We start from the raw sequence: 19,344 nt of genomic DNA on the forward strand, positions 1-19,344 counted from the left end.
ACAGAGCAAGCTCAATTAAACAACTTGATGCTGCACCTCAAGCTTCTAGAAAAAGAAGAGCAGGACAAACCCAAAGCTCATAAAAGGGAGGAAATTATAAAGATCAGAGGAGAAATCAATGCAATGGAGACTAAGAGAATGAAACAAAAAAATCAAATGAAGAAGGAGTTGGTTCTTCGAAAGAATAAACAAAATTGACAAACCCTTAGCCAATCTTATCAAAAAAAGGAAAGAAAAGACTCAAATCCATGCAATTAGGAATGAAAAGGGTAAAATTACAACTGACCCAGCAGAAATCCAGAGGATCAATACCTACTTTAAGAACCTGTATGCCGATAAGATGGAAAACACAGAAGAAATGGACAGATTCCTAGATATGTATGAATTACCAAAGCTGAACAAAGAAGACCTAAAAATTTTAAACAAACAAAACATCAATCAATGAAATTGAAAACATAATTAAACAATGGTTCAACATATGCAAATCAATCAATGTAACACTCTATATTAATAGAGCCAAGGACAAAAACCATATGATCATCCCAGCTGATGAAGAAAAAGCATTTGACAAAATCCAACATGCATTTATGATAAAAACCCTACAAAAAATTGGAATAGACAGTCTCTACCTCAATCTCATAAAAGCCATCCATAAAAAACCAACAGTCAATATCATACTAAATGGTCAAAAACTGAAATCCTTCACACTAAAATCAGGAATAAGACAAGGATGTCCACTATCACCACTCTTGTTCAATATACTTTTGGAAACATTAGCCACAGTAATTAGACAAGAGAAAGAAATAAAAGGAATAAAGATAGGAAATGAAGAAGTCAAATTGTCATTATTTGCAGATGACATGATAGTCTATATAGAAGACCCCAAGAACTCCACCAAAAGTCTTCTAGACTTAATAACCAAATTCAGTAGAGTAGCTGGATAGAAGGTCAACACAAAAAAATCAATAGCTTTCCTCTACACAAACAACAGACTCACTGAGACAGAAATAGGGTAAACAATTCCTTTCACAATAGCATCCAAAAAACTGAAATACCTAGGAATCAGCCTAACAAAAGAAATCAAAGACCTCTTCTCTGAAAACTATAGCACTCTGAAAAGAGAGATTGAAGATATCAGATATTGGAAAGACATCCCTTGCTCCTGGGTAGGAAGGATCAACATAGTGAAAATGGCCATACTTCCAAAACTGTTATATAGATTCAGTGCAATTCCAACTGAAATCCCAGCAGCATACTTCATGGATCTTGAGAAAACAATCCAAAAATTCATTTGGAACAAGAAGAGACCCAGAAGAGCAAAAGCAATTCTAGGCAACAGAGACATGGCAGGGGTATCACAACCCCCAACTTGAAACTATACTACAAAGCTACTGTGATCAAAACAGCATGGTACTGGCAAAGAAAGAGACCTGAGGACCAGTGGAACAGATTAGAAGATGCAGAAACAACTCCAGACATACTCAGCCACCTCATCTTCAACAAAAGAGCCAAACAGCCTCACTGGAGGAAAGACAGCCTCTTTAATAAATGGTGCTGGAAAAATTGGGTTTCACCTTGCCAAAGATTAAAACTAGACCTATATCTCTCACCATGTACTAAACTAAAATCAAAATGGATTAAAGATCTAAATATTAAAATAGAAACGCTGAACCAGCTGAAACATAGGTTAGATAAAACTCTTGAAGACATTGGTGTAGGAAAAGATTTTATGAACAAAACCTCAGTTGCCTGTGAGCTAGCACAAACAATTCACAAGTGGGATCTCTTCTTACTAAAAAGCTTCTGCACAGCAAGAGAAACCACCAACAGTGTGAAGAGACAACCCACAATGTGGGAAAACATTTTCACCAGCTGTCCCTCAGACAAAGGTCTACTATCTAGAATCTATAAAGAACTTTAAAAAATCAGACTGCCCAAATTTAAAGACCCAATCTGAAAATGGGCATCTGAAATGAACAGACATTTCTCAGACAAAGTAGAAATAGCAAATAAACATATGAAAAAATGTTCAACATCACTGGTCATTCGAGAGATGCAAATGAAAACAACATTGAGATTCCACCTCACCCCAGAAAGAATGGCTGCCATCATGAAATCAACCAATGACAAATGCTGGTGGGGCTGTGGGGAAAGAGGAACACTGCTCCACTGCTGGTGGGAGTGTAGACTGGTGCAACCACTGTGGAAATCAGTATGGAGATACCTCAAAGAACTAGGACTGGAAGTCCCATTTGACCCAGCTATTTCCCTGCTGGGTATCTTCCCCACAGAATTAAAAGAATCATACCACAGTGATATATGTGCACCCATGTTCATAGCAGCACAGTTTGTAATCGCTAAAACTTGGAAACAGCCCAAATGCCCATCAACTGGAGACTGGATCAAGAAAATGTGGTTTTTTGATAAAATGGAGTACTACTCAGCCACCGAAAATGAGAAATTAGAGACATTTATTGCTAAATGGATGCATATTGAGGTGATACTCTTAAGTGAAATAAACAGGATGCACAGGTGTAAATACCAAATAGTTTCTCTAGTGTGAGAAACTGAAAGTGTAAATAAGGATTAAAAGGTATAATAGATAATGTGAAATAGGAAGAAAAGGGGCAAAGGGGGAGGAAGTGGGAGGGGTAGGGGAAAGGAAAGAAGGGAATGGAATTAATATGAGGAAATGAAAAAAGGAAACAAAGTCTTTGCAAATAGGGAGGAATGGAGGGGTTGAAGGGAGGGCAGAGCAAGGGGGAAAAATAAGAACCAAGAGAGATTATGTACAAGTGCAAATTTTCAATGATGAATGTCATTATATTGTATACTTAAAGTGTACCAATAAAATAAAATTTTTTTAAAAAAGATTTCTGGGGCACATGAGTTTTTAACCTGTTGTTCTATGCCCTGCAAAATGACAGAGTAGGTGTGAAAGTGGAACAAAGATATTTTCAGATATGCAATGCAAAAAATGTCCCTCCAGGCCCTCTTTGTTAGACACGTAGTGGAGGATTTGCTTCAAGACAGAAGAGAGTAAATCAAAGAGAGGGCAACAAGAAACACAATAGGAAACACAATTTGTAGAGGAAGATGAAGAAAATGCCCTATTAGAGGTTCAAGTTGCTGAGCAAGTTTAGAGAACAACCAGCTGCAATCAAGCCGAAGAGACAAAGCTGGAGAAAGAACAGTGACAGGTATACTAAGTTCATTAGTGTCCCCCAAATCCAGGTCCACCAAGAACTCTGGAAGATAACCTTATTTTGAAATAGGATCTTTGAGGTTGCAATTAATTAAAATGAAGTTACACTGGATTAGCATGGGCTCCTATTGCTATATGACCAGCATATTCATAAGGCCATGAGACAAAAATGGAAGTGATGTGGCTACAAGCCAAGGAATGCCACAGACCAGCAGCAACCACCAGGAGCCAGGAGGAGACAGGGAGCAGATGGTCGCCACAGGCTCCCATAAGAACCAACCTGCCAACTTCTTGGTTTCAGACTTCTGGCCTCCAGAATTGTGAGAAAAGACAATTGTTGTTTTAAGCCACCAAGTTAGTGACAATTTGTTATGTAAAAGTTGTCAGAATAAAAATGGGGTCACTTATGTCAACTCTAATCAAAAAAAAAAAATTAAAGCTGAGATCTTATGAAGGATTCTTAGACAGAATAATTATCACAAAAGACTCTGCCAGAACCACAAGTTTGCACAGAGGTCACCACAACCTTACACAAAACACACTTCCACAAGGACATCTGTGCAGCAACTAACTGTTCAACCTCAGATTAACATCCCCTCGGTTATTAATAACAGTAGCCAAGATGATTGTTTTAAAATATCTGATGCAATCCTTCTCATTTTTGTCTTTAAAAACTTCTTGCTCAACTTCTTTGAACATGTCCCAGTTTACTATGGCACATGTATTCCCAAATAAATGTCATTATTCTTTGGAGAATATCCCTCTGGTTGATTTTTTAAATCAAGGTTGACAAAACAAATAGGATCTGATAGACTTCCATTGCAGTTGATGATTTGTAAAATAGTACTAGAGAGTTTTCCAGAGATTTGGGGGAATTAATGACAGTGATATAAAAATATACTTTTTTTTTGGTACCAGGAATCGAACTCAGGACCTTGTGCTTGTGAGGCAGGCAGCAGAACCACTGAGCTAAATCCCCAGCCCAACAGCGATATAAAAATAGTAAAAAATGACTCCATAAAAATAAAACATTAAGTGAATTGAAAGAAAAATCATTGTACACCAATTGTCTCAGTAGAACACAATATTTACATAGATATAATAATGTACACATTACTAAAACAAAAATTATGAGAACCTGTAATGGAAGAATTGGGGGTTAGTAGAGGCAAAATTTCATATCCTTATCTTTTATCCTGAAGGATCAACAAATAATACTTCAAAAGAACAGATGAAGAAAGAGCAGCATGTTGTCTAGAAGGACAAGAGCAAATATTAGGAGGAACAGCTAAAAGGGTTGAAGGGCAAGCAGGCTGGGGTGTATCTCAGAGGTATAGCACTTGCCTAGCATGGGCAAGGCCTAGGTTCCATCCCCAGCACCACAAAGAGCAAGAGTTGGAGATCATTGCCTCAGGGCCAGGAAGTGGGAGGAGGAGGATGCTTTTGTTCATTACAAACCTTCTAGTTTCAGTTAATTTTTTAACAGGACTATATGTACGGCTTTGATTTTTAAAAAAATCCCTGCCTCAATTTCAGTGCTTTCAGCACAGGCCATGGATTTCAAGGGGCACCTGTTAATCAGCTCCTATCCTTAGCACAAACTGGTGGTTTTAAAAATTAATAATTGTTTAAGTCAGTGGTTCTCAGAAGGTTCCTGGACCAACAGAATCTGCACTGCTGGGGAACTTGATAGACATGTGGTCTTGGGTTCTGCCCTAGAGACACTGACTCAGAGACTCTGGCGCCCCATGATGCTGATACAGGATCAACAGAGCACATGTCCACATTTAGCTGCTGACTGGGAGCATGGCTCATCCACCATGGAAGTCAGAGGTATCACTCTTACCTGGGCACAGACTGACATCTCAGTCACTGTAAAAAAAGCAAGAGCTTTGAATAAGCATTAAAAATCCAAAGTGGGTCCAGTCTGGGCAACTTGGCAACTTTGTGTGACCCTGTCTCAAAATCAAAAATAAAAATTGGGCAGGGGATGTAGCTCAGTGTGAAGGCCATGGGTTCAATATCCAGTACCACAAGAAAAGAAAGAGAGAAAGAGAGAAAGAGGATTATTTTCCTTGCAGTCTTATATGAGCCATGTATCCATTTAAGCAATTCTAAGAAAATTGAGATAAGATCATTTCTTTGGCATGAGAAATGATTCTCACAGATTGAGGGCTTTAGGCCTTCCAGAGCCCCTACATGAAGGTCTCTTTGGGGCTTCATGGGCAGACAGCCACTGAGGGAAGGAATTGCTGCTGTTGTAGAAGCACGAAATCCCCCAGAGCCCAGCATGGGGCTTGATGTACAGCAGATACTCAATAGATGTTCAAAGAAGAAAGGACTGTTTTCTATACTTCATGTAAATCTTTTAAAAACTCATAACAGACATATTATCACAATGTAATTTGGTCTCTCCACTGAATTGCAAATCCTTTGTGTGACAGAATTACTTTTCTTCTTTGCAATTTCTATATTTTTATAATCTCTGGACAAAAAGAAGTGTTCAAAGAATGCTGAGAAAACCATGATCCTGACAATATAGACCAGAAAACCACCCATGTTCATAAGGCTAAATCCTGGCAGGTTTGGGCTTCACAGCTCAGTGAATCGAACTCCAAATGGGGTCCTTTTTGACAGTCAGCTGCATAAGGCAAGTCCCTGGACCCCAGGCCTATGGGACTGCTGGCTCTGCAGACATCTGCACAGCCTGGCTGCTGTCAGCTGAGGGTCATGTGCTAACCAGGCCACCAAGGTTCAGAAGCAGGAGGGCTCAGTGTGCTCTGCCAGTTCAGGTGATCTCCCCGCTGGTATAATAGGGCTTCTAGCCCTTGCGTGTAAGGATTTAGGCAAGCAGAAAAGGCAGGGGCGGGATTCCTGGCAGGGACACTTCTTAATTAAAGGTACCAGGACAAAATCAAATGAAGCTAATGGCTAGGACACATGATTATCTCTATAAGCTAGTGGCTCCCTCATAAGAACCTGGCTCTTTGCCTAGAACTCAGTGGATAACTTATATGTACGTTTATCAAATGAATAGTGGATGGATCAATAGATAGATGGATAAATGGGTAGATGCATGGATGGATGGATCAATGGATGGACAGGTAGATGGATCCATGGGTGGATGGGTCTATGGGTGATAGGTCAGTGGATGAATGAATGAGTGGGTAGATGGGTAAGTGTACAGATGGGTGGATAGACAAACAGATATTTGTTAATGGTAGGATAAGAGTTAAAAGGCTTTGGATATTGACAGGCCTTGGTTTGAATAATGGGTCTGACCTTTACAGTATGAACTGAGCATATTATGACCCATCTCTGAGCTGAGGTCTCTGAGAGGACACTGGAGGTTGCTGTGATAATTAAATAATCCACATAAAGTGCTTCACCCAGAGACCTACATATAGTATGTGCTCAAGAGTATGTGCTTAGTTTTTACCATATTCTTTGATCAGAAAGGGAAGGAGGAAGAGATACAACAAGGGCCTACAGGTGGCTGACTTGCTATCATCTTCTCTCTTTCCTAAAAACTGACTCCTAAATTTCCTTTCAGAAGTCATGTGATTTGAGTAGTGTAATCAATCAGCATATTCTGTTCTCTCAAGTTTCTGTGATTAGTTCAAGGACATGTATGAGATTTCAGTGGTCCATTCAGAGTGAAGCTCAGAATACTTCCTTGGAAACATGGAACATGGTCTAACTTTCTCTTATTATAGCTAATTAACAAAGAAGCATGTAGTCCAGAAGCTGCTGGCAATTACACTGGAAGCACCCGCCTGAAGAGAAGGATGATATTCCAAAAAGCAAAGGAGAGACAGAAGGAATCATTGCTAAATGTTGGATTTAGCCTGTCTGAAGTTGGTGGTCCCTGGGGTTGTCGTTTATGAGCCAATTAATTTCCTTTATATGTAAAGTCTGCCTGGCAGACTTTTGATACCAGCAGTTGAAAGTATCCTGAAACAGACAGGAAGCAAGAAAGAGGACATATGAATGAATTGGCTATGAAGATAAGACAACAAGTATTGGGTAGAACCAAACTGTAAAAGGCTTTGGGTGCCAGAAACTAGGGCTAAATTTTATCTGTATTCCCATTTTATAGATAAATAACTGGAGAGTTAAACATCAAGCAATTGCTGAAAGTTAGACAAGTTAGTTAGATGTGGAGCTAGAAACCAAATCCACCTCTCATCTCAGTGTCCTTTCCTGCTTACCACACAGGTACGCTGCAGTGGAGAAACATACCCCATCCGAGGGCCACGAATCCCCGAAGGTACTTCCTTTCTGAGAAGAAAGAGGTGACGAGGAGCGTGTGAAGGTAGAGGCCTTCCACCAGCAGCCAGGCATAATTTGCCATGATACAGTACTGGAAGAAGATCATGACCAGCTTACAGCCCACCTGGACAGAGAGAGGCAGATGAGGCCAGGCCAGGTGCCAATGGGCTTCCCTCCGGTGACCAGCCCAGAGGAAGCAACAGGGTTATATGGGAGGCAGGGGCCAGGCCACAGGGTGAGTCTCAGGGTTCAAGGCCATCTCTTGTGCCCTTCCTCTGTCAGGAATTCAGGCCCACAGAATTCTGGAGAGAGAGGAGTCCACAGGCCCATGGATACAGTCAAGATGGCCAAGGAGCCATCACAGGAGAGGAACGAGTTTCAAATTCTGGAACCAGCTGCCAGGTTTAGTGAGGAATACATTTCTTCACTTGAAAGTTGTATCTGATATCGCCCACACACCTTGTTAGTCTAATAAGGAATCTAAAGTTTAGAGAGGGAAGGGATTTCTGAGCTGAGGTGACAAGCTTTCTAAGCTCAGTGTCCCTGGAAACATGGTGAAGAGGTATGCCAACTATACTAAGATGCAACAGTGACTATGGCAAAAGGACCCCTGATTAGAGACTTACAAATACCAAGAGAGAAGCCACACTGGGTGTGTCTTTCAATGGGCACATCCCCTGCAGGGATGCCTGGGTTGTGCCCAGGTTACTATGGGGCAGAGTCTCCTACCCCAGTGCAGCTCCTCTACTATGTGAGTCTCCCTTCTTTGTGCCAAGATGTCCTCTGGGGAGAGGACAGCTCCAAGGATGGGCCTAGGGCTGTGCATGGACTGCCATGAGACCAAACCCAAGCAAGAAGAGGGCCCCTGGCACACTGCTGGCTGTGGTCATGCTTAATGGCCTTCCTCTAACTCCCAGCACAGCCATCCATGGCTTGTGGGTCTGATGCTTAATAGAACACAAGAAGGGAATTGCTAGACTTGTCCAATGCTGCTCAGTAATAGAAGTGGGGGGCAGAATTGAAGTCTGTTGACTTCCAGTCTGGATCTCTTGTTTGATCCTGGAGAGACATGGATTCTACAAAAGAGACCACTCAGCCTGAGTCAGTAAATGTGTTCTCTCTCTCTCTCTTCTCCCACCCCTCTCTCCAATACAAACAAATGTGACTGGTGGGAAGTAGCAGGTAGATTGGCTGAATCAATCTCAATTTCCAGTCTCTCTCCATTGCTTGCTTCTGCTATGGAGACTATGATAGTAAAAGAATCTCCCAGTTTCCAAAGTTCTAGTCAATGAAGTATAGGAAGGGGTCTCAAAGAAACATGCTTGACCTTTGAGTTTCCTCCTTTCCTAGAGTATGGACATGCAGCCAGAGGTTGCAGAAGCCATACTGCAACTATGTGGTGTAAAGCCTGAGATCAAGGCCTACACTAAGGACAGCAGAGCAGAAGTAGACAAAGAGACTCTGTCCTTCATAACATCATGGAGATGCTGTGTACCTCTGGATACCCACCTGTGGACTGCTTATGTGGGAAGCATCCACCATTTGTTTAAACCACCAATCAACAGTTTTTTGTTGTTATTATAGCGAAAGGGATTCTTAAGTGACACAGAGTGGGTGCAACAAATCAGGAGTGATCTGGGCATTTGGAAGGAGAATGCTTTAGCACAACTGGGCGACGACCCTCTTTAAAGTTAATCTGGGGGAGGCAGGAAGGCCTGGCCATGGCCTGGGCCACCCAGGCATGTTACCCTGTGGGCATCACAGTAGGTGATATCATCCGAGGAGAAGAGCACAGCATCTTTGATGAAGTTGGACAGGGCACGCAGGATGAAGGACACGAACAGATGCATGTGGATGTAATTGCGGGTGCAGTGGAGCCTCCTGGAGGGAGAGAGAGCAGGGCTATGGGGTCTCAGCCAGGCCCACCAGGCCCCATCCTGGGGAAATCAAGGTCCTGGACATCAGCTCTTTCTTGGTCACATCTCTGTTAGCAGAACTTAAAAGAAGACTCCAGACCCCAGAAGCCCAATGGATTCTGTCCCATAGTATAGTTTTTTTTTTAAGCTAGGTATGTAGGGGCAATATATATTCTGCCCTACCATCATCTCCAGCCCCCACTGTTTCCTCTGTTGTAGAGACCCAAAGTCTGTTACTTGTTCCCCTTATTCTGGCACCAGACACCAGATTTCTTATGGAGAACCCATTCCACTCTGAGTGGGGCTGACTGTGTGCTCTTCACCTTCATAATAGACTTGACCTATCAGAATTCTTTCTCCATCTCTGGCCACAGTGATTGGCTCAGGGTGGGGCATGTAAACTAGGATGAGCCTATAAGAACTCCCTAGAACTTCTATTAGAGCCAAAGGGGAAGAGGCTGTCTGTCCCCGGTTTTGCTGAGCTGGTAGAATTTACCCCTGCAGCTACTGCTGGTTTTCCCTTTCACGTCTGCAGAGAGCCTGCCCAGGATAAGACCAACACAGAGCCCAGAAATGGAGAGAGACAGACCTAGTTCTGCTGTCGCCCTGACCACCTGCATCCAGCCATGACTAAAGCAGGTGCCCCTGGACTTGTCAGTGATGTGGGAAGGGTCACCTTTGTTTTTCTTAAGCTGTTTGAGGTAGATTTCTGTCTCTGGCAACTGAGAGTCCGACTAGACACCTGCAAAGTGGAGGTAATGATAGGCATTTTGTTGCATCATGAGAAAATTAGAAATAATAGATGTAAAGCAACCGGCCTCATTAAAGTCTCAATAACGCTTACTGAATGTTGAATAAGTAGAGGATTTAATGTGGCCCCTGGAACTTCAATTTTGCCCAAGAAAGCTTTAGATGGAGAGAAGACAAGGCAGCTCACCCAGACCTGCCTCTTTCTGTCCCGAGCCATTAAGCAGAGACAGGGGTCAGAGATGGGAGATGGGAGCCTGTTCTCACCGGAAAGCACACAGAATGCTGAGGGCGACCAGGAGCATGACGAGGGAGAAGCTGTAGCCCACGGTGTACATGACTTTCAGCTTCAGCAGGAACACGTGCTGAGGAGAGACACACATCAGCCCTGCCCACCCACCTCGCTGGCCTTTCTGTGCCTCAATGCACTTGCTTCAGGCAGTTTAAGCCCCCAGCCCTGCTGTTCACACCCGAGGGTACCATGCACAGATGCATAACATCCTAACCTTTTGCTTTGGACAAGTTCTTAGGGTTTTCTGTTGCCTACTCAAACTTCCATCCTATGTGTAAGCCCTCTTACCAACAGGCTACATCCAAGCCTTTGCTTGAATACCTCTAGGGATGAGGGGCATACTATCTTTCCAGTAAGTCGTTCTGGTGCAAAATATCAGTTATTTTAATGTGAAGCTAAAATTGGCTACTTTTTATTGTACCTATTGGTCCTTCTTCTGCGATCTGGAGCCACTTAAAGTAAACTAAGTTTGTCTTGTACATAAGATCAGTCTTAAATAGAAAAGTTATACAGATTATATAGAGCCTTGTTCTTTTCAAATAAAGTGGTTTTTGTGCATGAGTCCCTCACTCATCTTCTCAGCATTCATGCTTTAACTTCTTTCCAGACCTTTCACCATTTAGCTCAATTAATGTGCTCCAGTTTGTCAACGTCCTTAAGTAAGACACCCAGAATCCCACTGTTGAAAAGCTCCAGATAAATTCTCTGCCCAGGAAGAAGTAGAACAGAACCATCACCTCAGGGAAAAAGAACTAAAAAACAATGATATTTTCTTTAACCAACCAAATGAACAAATAACTACAAGTAATAATATTCTATCCAGGAAGGGCATGGTGGAATTGAAAAATTGGGTAGGTTATGAAAAGTAATATGGAAATAGGTATCAAGAACCCCTGAAATAATCATTTGTTTGTTATTTTGTTTGTTTGTTTTCATTCAATAGTGGAGATTAAACCTAGGCCTTCATTCTGAGCTACATCCCCAACTCATTTTTATTTATTTTTTAAAAATTTATTTATTTATTTATTTATTTTGGTACCTGTGATCGAACTCGGGTCCTTGTGCTTGCGCAGCAGGCAGCGAAACCACTGAGCTAAATCCCCGGCCCCTCATTTTTATTTTTTAATTTGAGACAGAGTACTGTTAAGTTGCTAAAGTTACTCGGGCTGGGCTTGAACTTGTGATTTTCCTGTTTCAGTTTTCCAGAGTGTTGGGATTACAGGTGTGCACCACCATGTTCAGCCAAAATATCTATTTCTCTTGTCCCCCTTCATGAATTAACTTTAAGAAATAGTTATCCTTCTGTATTTGTGGTGTATCTATCCATAGATTCAACTAACCATGACAAAAAATATTTTTTAAAACTTGCTTCTGTACTGAGCTTTTATAGATTTTTTTCTTGTTACTCTTCCCTAAACAGTACAGCAAACAATTGCTTACATAGCATTTATATTGTATTAGGTGTTACAAGTCATATCAAGACAATTTAAAGTACAAAGGAGGATGGGCATAAGTCCTGTGCTATTTTATGTAAGGGACTTGAGGATCCTCTGATTTAGGAATCTGTAGGGTCCTGGAGCCCATCCTCTGCAGATTCTGAAGGAGGACTATAGTCAGAAATATAAAAGCAGATTTATATATAAAGATATTTGTTACAAAACTATTTGCGATTTTAAAACCCCAAATGTCCATCAACAGACCAATAGTTGACTGAATTGTTTTAAACTCAAATGACTTTAATATTACATCACTGCTAAAATGTTGTTTTCCAAGAGCTTTTAAAGAAATCAGAACATGCTGATGTATTGTTATATGAAAAAGCAGAGTACCAATTTTACATGTGTGGTGTGATACCAGCTGTGTGTGTAAAAGCATCAGGCTGAATGATATGAAATTGCCCTTCTTTTGTCAGTCAGAATGATCAGATAGCAGCCATTCCATTGGGATTCAATTCCATATATACATGGAAACAACACTGTAAGAAGATACATTAGATGTTAATAAGTGGTTAACTCTGTATTATAGGTTTGTGAGTAGAACTGTTCTTGTTTTTCATATTTTTTTGTAATTCTAATTTGCCTACAGTGGGTAAATATTATTTTATAACCAAAAGAAAAATGTAATTTTTTAAAAAGGCACAAGAATAGTAGAAGGGAAACCTGGCTGACAGCTGTTCATATGAGGTTAGAATGGTCCAGGTTCCACCATGTCAGTGCACTGTAGAGAAAGAACATGGGCTTTAGAGCCAGGGGAAAAGCCTTCCAACCCAGGACATTTACTCATCAGCTGTGTGTCCTTGGATAAATTACTTCACTCCTCTGTACCTCAGATTCCTCATTTCAAAACAATAATAATAATAATAATAATAATAATATCTACCTTGCAGCTTTTAGAAATAAGAGATCAGATGGCATATCTATGTTACCCTGCTTCAATCTTGTACTGCCTGCTTGATGACTAATTTCTAGCCCACCCCCCACAACTGATTGCCTTTGAGGACAGGATGCCTATAGGCTAGAGGTTCCTCTTCATGTGGGCTAAGCAAAACTGGCTGGATTTAAGATGGCTACTAGAGTGACTGGAGTCACCCTCTAACTTCATTCTAATGCCACCTGCGTGCTGAAGAACAACTCCCCCACCCCAACCATGACACCAGTTTCCCTGATGACCACCAGAGCCATAAAAGGAGAAAGTAGTGGCCCCTAAATTCCCAGAAAATTTCTACCCATATCCAGAAAAGACATAACTATTCTTCCTCATTATTATCCTGCTCTTCCTGCTCATTTTTACCCTGTATCTATAACTTCTTCAATTTAAGCTGGTTGAGAAGTTGATTTTTGAGTTTATCTCTCACTTTTCCTATTCTTGGACAAGAATAAAAGTTTCCTTCACTGCTCAATTGGTGCTCAATCTTGTTATTGGTTCCACAGTTGTGAGAGGGATTAAAATAAAACTGGTAACATCTAGACAACTCCTGACATTTAGAAGACTCAGTGAATGGTATTTTTCCCCACCCTACTACCTGCCCTTCGAAATGAGTCAGGGGAATGAGATGGTATGGAGTCTGAGGTATGAGGTAGCTGCTAAAAAACTAGGCCTATTTCAGTTACACTAATGGAGTGCGGTGGGCAGCTGACCAGGCTGGAATATTGGGAATGTGGCGTCCAGGTCTGGACATGTTATTTTAAGAGGCACATTAATAAACTGGAGCATTTCAGCAGGAAAGTGATTGTGTCATCTGAAGAGTGCAGGAGAAAATCCAGGTGTGTTACACCAGAGATAAAAACAATTTAGAGGAGGAAAACAATAGAATGATTGACATGTAAGAGAAAGGCAAGACTTCATGTGCAAGTTGTAATGGGAACAAGTAACCAACTTTTGACTTAGAATAACCAAAGATAATTTTTTCCTTTTCTGTACTACTGGAATCTAGGGCCTCACACAAGCTAGGCAAATGCTCTATCACTGAGTTACATCCTCAGCCCATAACCAAAAGTTTTTCGACAGCAAGAGGTAATGATAGAGTGTTGGCTACATGACATTGAGCTTCCCCCCCTGATCCCACTGCTCTCCCAGAAGCCAGGAGTCCCTTCTTAGGAATGAAGGAAAGAGGCTGGAAAGACATTGAGTTGCTTTAGATGAATGGTTCCTATTATTCGGGACATCAAAGATCTGTGAAATCTCAAAAACTGGGAATCAACATGACATCCTATAATCTTGCCACATACAAGATAAGCCTTGTAACTGAGGGTGTCAGCCCCATCCTGGACCAGCCTGTATGAGACCGAGGTGGCTCAGGGTGACACGTGTGGAATGTTAAGCTGAACATCCTACACTGTCCCGTGGCTGTGGTCACTGCTGGCTGGGTGGCCTGGGAAGAGCCCTGCTCTCTGGACTCTTTATGTAACCCTTGGACTCTCTGCTCTTAACATCTCCAACTGAGGACTCAGGGTCCAAAAGCCTCTTTCAACAGTCCCAGAGTTAAGTTCACAATTTTGCATTACCTTTTTTAAATTTTAGCCCCATGATTTGGGATTTGATGGTTGTAACCTTGCCACAGACATTGTGGTTAAGGCCCCAGGCTCCATTCTTTCCAGTTGACTAATCTAAGCCATATGTTCTCATTGTGTGGTTTTGATAGATATAAATCATAAAATCTAAAGCTCTTTGGGATCTCCAGCAATTCTTAAGGGTATAAAGAGATCACAAGGACAGACAGTTTGAAAACCAATGGCCCAACCCAATTATGTATCCCATTCTTCTGCCAATGATTGGTTCAGAGACGGGTGGGTCTAAGTCACTTTGGACCAATGAGATGTGAGGATGGGCTTCCTGGGGTTTGGGGAAAGCAATGTCCCTGCTCTGAGAAAGAAACCATAGAGGCTGTCCCTCCAGGCAAACAGGAATAGGGATATCTGTGGCTGCAATCACTGATGGTAGTCATCTTACAACAGGAGCCCCAGGATGCCACTACCAAGGTGGTAGGGAGATGGAAATAACCTGGCCTTTGCCATGTTTCTTCATCAAAGAATCCTGAAGCCCATTTTCAGTGTGCCCTGATACATGAGTCTCACTTTCTTATTAAACCAGCCATTGAGCCCAAAGCATTTTGACCCTCCACCCTGTCACCCATCCTAAGAATACTACTTCTTAGATTTATGGATTTTACAAAGGTGATGTACCTAAGCCTTCATATAGGCAATGACAGACATGGTCATCAGCAGAGGACAGGGTCCTCTGGCCACCCCTCCAAGACTGAATGTGCCCCCTGATTACTCCTGTTGAGTCAGCTCTTAAATTGCTCCAATTGGCCAGATCCAAAGGCCTGGTGTATTTTCCCCAACCAGATGAAAAGTCTTGGAAAGGAAGAAACTGCCTCATCCTCCACTTTGGACCCCTGCCTACCCTCTTTCAGAAAGGACAACATGGATTGTCTAGAAAAGAGACATCTTAGAAAATATTCACAAGTGGGTGTGTCTGCCACCCAGCTTCATCCTTTCTCCCTTAACTCTGATAGTCCCTCTCCAACAAACCCCACCCCGTCCAAGAGACAGACAAGCTCCTCTCTCCCTGTATGCCCAGCTGGCGGTTAGCTAATGAAACAGCTTAAAGGTACACTTCCCAAGGGCATCCCCTTTAACAGTGAGGGGACAGAAGCTAGAGGACCCAACACTGGCTCTTTGGGGGCTGAACTTGCTTTAAGTCCTATAAGCATGTTCCTTAACCCCCCTGAGCCTCAGTTTCCTCATCTGCAAAATGGAACTTGGTAATGAACAAATGGACTTTTGTTCAATGGTACCATGAATTTGCTAGGTGATTCTGAGGATTTAATGTAATTTATATAAAGCAGCTATCACATGGCAAATGTAAACACCAAACTTTGGTGGGGGTGGTTTGCTGAGGATCAAACCCAGGGCCTCAGTCATAACAACAACCCTAACAACAAAAATTCACTGGAAATGAGTAGGATTTTCTTGTCCGTCACTGCAGGACATATCACCTCTAATAGGTGCTCAATAAATATTTGTTAAGTGAATGCATGTGAGCCTCAGGGAGCTCACATTTTAGTGAGAGACGTGGACACACATGGCATAGGCTTCGAAAACATGGTAGGTCACAGGCAGACACTGGCACAGAGCCCAGAGGGGGCCTTTCCTTGGGAAAGGGGAAGAAAGGTCTGGAGCTGAGCTCAAGTAGAGTCATGAAGGATGTGTAAGAATCTGTCAGGAAAAGAGTTATCAGGGAAGTGCTGTCTCCACAGAGAGTCCTAAAGGGTTCACAAGTCCATGTGAGCCTCTAGGGACAGGGCTGTCCTGTCTCAGTGACTCAGTGAGCCATGCCTATCCCTGAGGGTGGCCCTGAACAGGAGCTTCTGAGGTTCAGTCCATAGCTCCTGGTGAGCACAGACTATGCATCTCAGCACATCCTTGCGTTAAGTTGTTTGGCTCCCTTGACCAGCTTGTGCAGTCAGAATTATTATTAATCCCATTTCCTCAATGAAGAAACTGAGGCACAGAGCAATTAAGTCCTCCCCAGCCCCACGAAGGGCACATTCACCAGCCTGGCTCTGAGCATTTAGCTGCACATGGCTTCTCCGGTCTAATGAATAAAGCACCCCAGTCTGTGGTGGCATATGGCAAAGCTCACGGTGCCCAGGGTCCTTCACCCCCAGGCAAGGAAACCTGGCAATGAAGCAGGATAATAGACCTGGGTGAGCAGGAGAGGTAGGGGATTTGGGCAGCCCCCGGTCTTTGACCCCTGCCCATCCTGGTTTCCCCGTCCATGCTCAGGCCATCACCCTGCAGCCTCCATCCCAGTATTGAGGGGGTGTCGTTTGACAGGCTTACCCGGTTCTCATTAGAAGAGTCATTCACATTAATCCCACAGGCCAGGTCAGGCCTGGGGAAGGTTTCCGACCAGCCATCCTGCGTGCAGTTTCGGAACAGGGAACCTGTGGGTGCCAAGCATACTGCAGGTGAGTAGTAGGGACCAGGTACTATATTTGTATAATAAAATCCACAGTAACAAGTAAGTATTACCACTATTTTATGGCTAGGGAAACTGAGGACGCAGTGGTTAACTAACTTGCCCAAGATTGCACCCTAATAAATGAAGAAGGGAGATTGGAAACCTGAAGCCCCAAGTCCCATACTCCTACCATGCACTAAATATCAATCTCCTTTCTTACTCTTCCCCTGTGCTTTGCCAGAACTTATGTCCTGTGGCCACGTGACAGGTGGGTCCCCAGAACATCTGTGGTGGTTCGCAAGGACCTGGCCACTTTTACAATAAATTCTTCTCAGGCTCTTGCTCTTACAAATCTTGCTGGGGAAAGGAAGTTCTGTTTTATATCTACCTCCACACCATGCTCACCTAGCCACTAGGGAACCATAAGAATGCTACTGAGATAGACCCTTGCAGGCAGCTGCCCCTCACAGGAGGGACAGCGTTATTAGTCCACTAGCCACAATACTGAGGCCCCTTGTTGAGACAACTGGAGTTCTGGGTGCCCTACACCCCTGGCACAAAGCTGCAGGTTACCCCCTCTCCTTAGATGGGCAGTGGTTTCCTGCCTCCTGTATGGGAGCCCAGAGTCCTTGGACATCCATACTGGCTGGCTGGCTAGACAGGAAGGCAAATAAATGGGACTAAGGGTCTGTGCTGAGCTCTTCTGATAGAGAGGAAACGCGTTTCCCACTGCAGCTGTGTGTGTGCTGGGGGGCTTCTGGGGATCAAATCCAGGGCTTCATGCTGCTAAGCACATGCACTACCCCTGAGCTACACTCCTACCAGTGGTCAGAGCTTTCAAAGCCAGAGCCCAAAGACTGGGGCAGGAACTGTTGGCCAGGAGGGAAGGCCTGGTGTCCCTGGGAGGAGTTACCCTCCTTGCACTGAGTGACCCAGCTGCCATCTGTGCCCTGTGATCCCAAGGAGGACCAAGGCCTGGTTCCTTGGCTGGTTGGTGAGGGCATCACAGAGTGAGGGCACTGATCATCAAATCTTGTGCACAGGAGCCCAGCCCAGGGTCACCTTAACCCCAGTGTGCCTGGCATGCTCCTCTTCCATGGACCCCACCGGCCAGGTCATCACTCAGAAGGGTCAGGATCAAGTGGGTTCCACAGAGCTGGAGAACACAGCTGGCTTTTCCAGAGCCAGCCACTCTGCTCAGTGATTTATGTATGTACTCTGATCTAATCTTATCTATTTTCCCAACCAGAATCTATCCCTTCACCTGCTGGCCTTCTCCCTGTGGTCCCAAGGGTGGCTTCTAGACCCTGGAGACCGTGTCCTTTGGACTCTGCCCAGTAAATGAAGTTTCAGGATGCCTAGAGCACAGGTCTAGAAACAGCCTGATCTGAGTTCAAAACCCAGTGCTGCCTCTTGGTCGCTGGTGCTCTTACGTGCATCAGTTCTCTGAGCCACACAGAAAGGAGCACCCACAGTGCGAGGGTGAGCAGGCCCCATGCCAGCACCTGGTTCCTTCTCCTTCTGGGCTTTCCAAACAAGTTAAGAATGGCAGGAAGTCTTGGAATTAAGGGGTGGGAGTTTTGGGAAGTTCAATCAAGGGAGTGAGGCGGCCACATTTGGGGTTGTTGGATGGGAACACAAACTCCCCTGATCTCAGCGCTAAAGGATATCCAACAGTGTCTGCCTAGATGTGGCTCTCTGTGCTCTCAGCCCTGAGCAGCCTGTCTACTTGTTTGGGGGCCTCTCTTCAAGCTCCCAGTAGGATTCCCAGGAGATCTGCATGTGACCCAAACTGGGTATCCAGAGCTGCTGCCAAGGGAGCAACCCCCAACCCAGTGCCAGACAGAGCCACCTGCAGGACTGCAAAAGAGATAGGGTTGGGTACTCTCTGGGATCCCTGCCCGCTTTCCTGCACATAATTTCTAATAAGTAAGGGGTCCTTAACCAGACACAGGCCAGTGAACACCCCAGGGGCCCCTAAAAGCAGTCAGTATGTTTGTATATACACACATGTGCAGTTTGGGGAAGAGCCTGTCGAAAGCTCTTATGGGATTCTCAAGTCTCCAGGACTCAAATGAGGTTAGGAGTCACTACTGCTAAAAGGCCAGACTCTACTAACTCAGAGATGACAGAAGGCCCAGACCTGACTCTGCCCAGAAATGTGCTTTTAAATACGGAACTCCGGAAGACCAGTGCCCTTTTCCAGAACAAAGGAATGCATGCAAGAAGCAGCATTGTAGGCCTGGCATGAGAACTATGTGGGGCAGAATGCAGGCCCTAGGTTCTCCTCACACGGATGCTCACCCTGTCCTGGCCCCTGCCGTGGGTACCCTGGAAAGAATGAATTTATGAATGAAGTCTAGAATTTATTTTTCTTTGTTCCAAAGGAAGTGTCCAGAACACCACCTTGTTTTCACCGGGCAGTCCTCTCCGGGGTTGGAATT

General features: G+C 43.6%; 1 protein-coding gene across 6 annotated transcripts in view; it reads right to left on the minus strand.

The window, feature by feature from the left end:
- Positions 1–19,344, minus strand: part of Sctr (secretin receptor) — a 90,677-nt gene that overhangs the window by 18,536 nt on the left and 52,797 nt on the right. For all 6 annotated transcript variants that reach the window (XM_087198049.1, XM_087198047.1, XM_087198043.1 and 3 more), the window contains 4 exons: positions 16,780–16,883; positions 10,408–10,505; positions 9,226–9,358; positions 7,448–7,601 (listed from right to left, as the gene is read on the minus strand). In XM_087198049.1, coding sequence (XP_087054175.1) covers positions 7,448–7,601; positions 9,226–9,358; positions 10,408–10,505; positions 16,780–16,883 — 489 coding nt within the window. The remainder of the gene's footprint in view (positions 1–7,447; positions 7,602–9,225; positions 9,359–10,407; positions 10,506–16,779; positions 16,884–19,344) is intronic.

Source organism: Heterocephalus glaber, unplaced genomic scaffold (genome assembly GCF_053883595.1).
Source record: "Heterocephalus glaber isolate CG9 unplaced genomic scaffold, H.glaber_assembly_v1.0 deba00000347, whole genome shotgun sequence".
NCBI lineage: Eukaryota > Metazoa > Chordata > Mammalia > Rodentia > Bathyergidae > Heterocephalus > Heterocephalus glaber.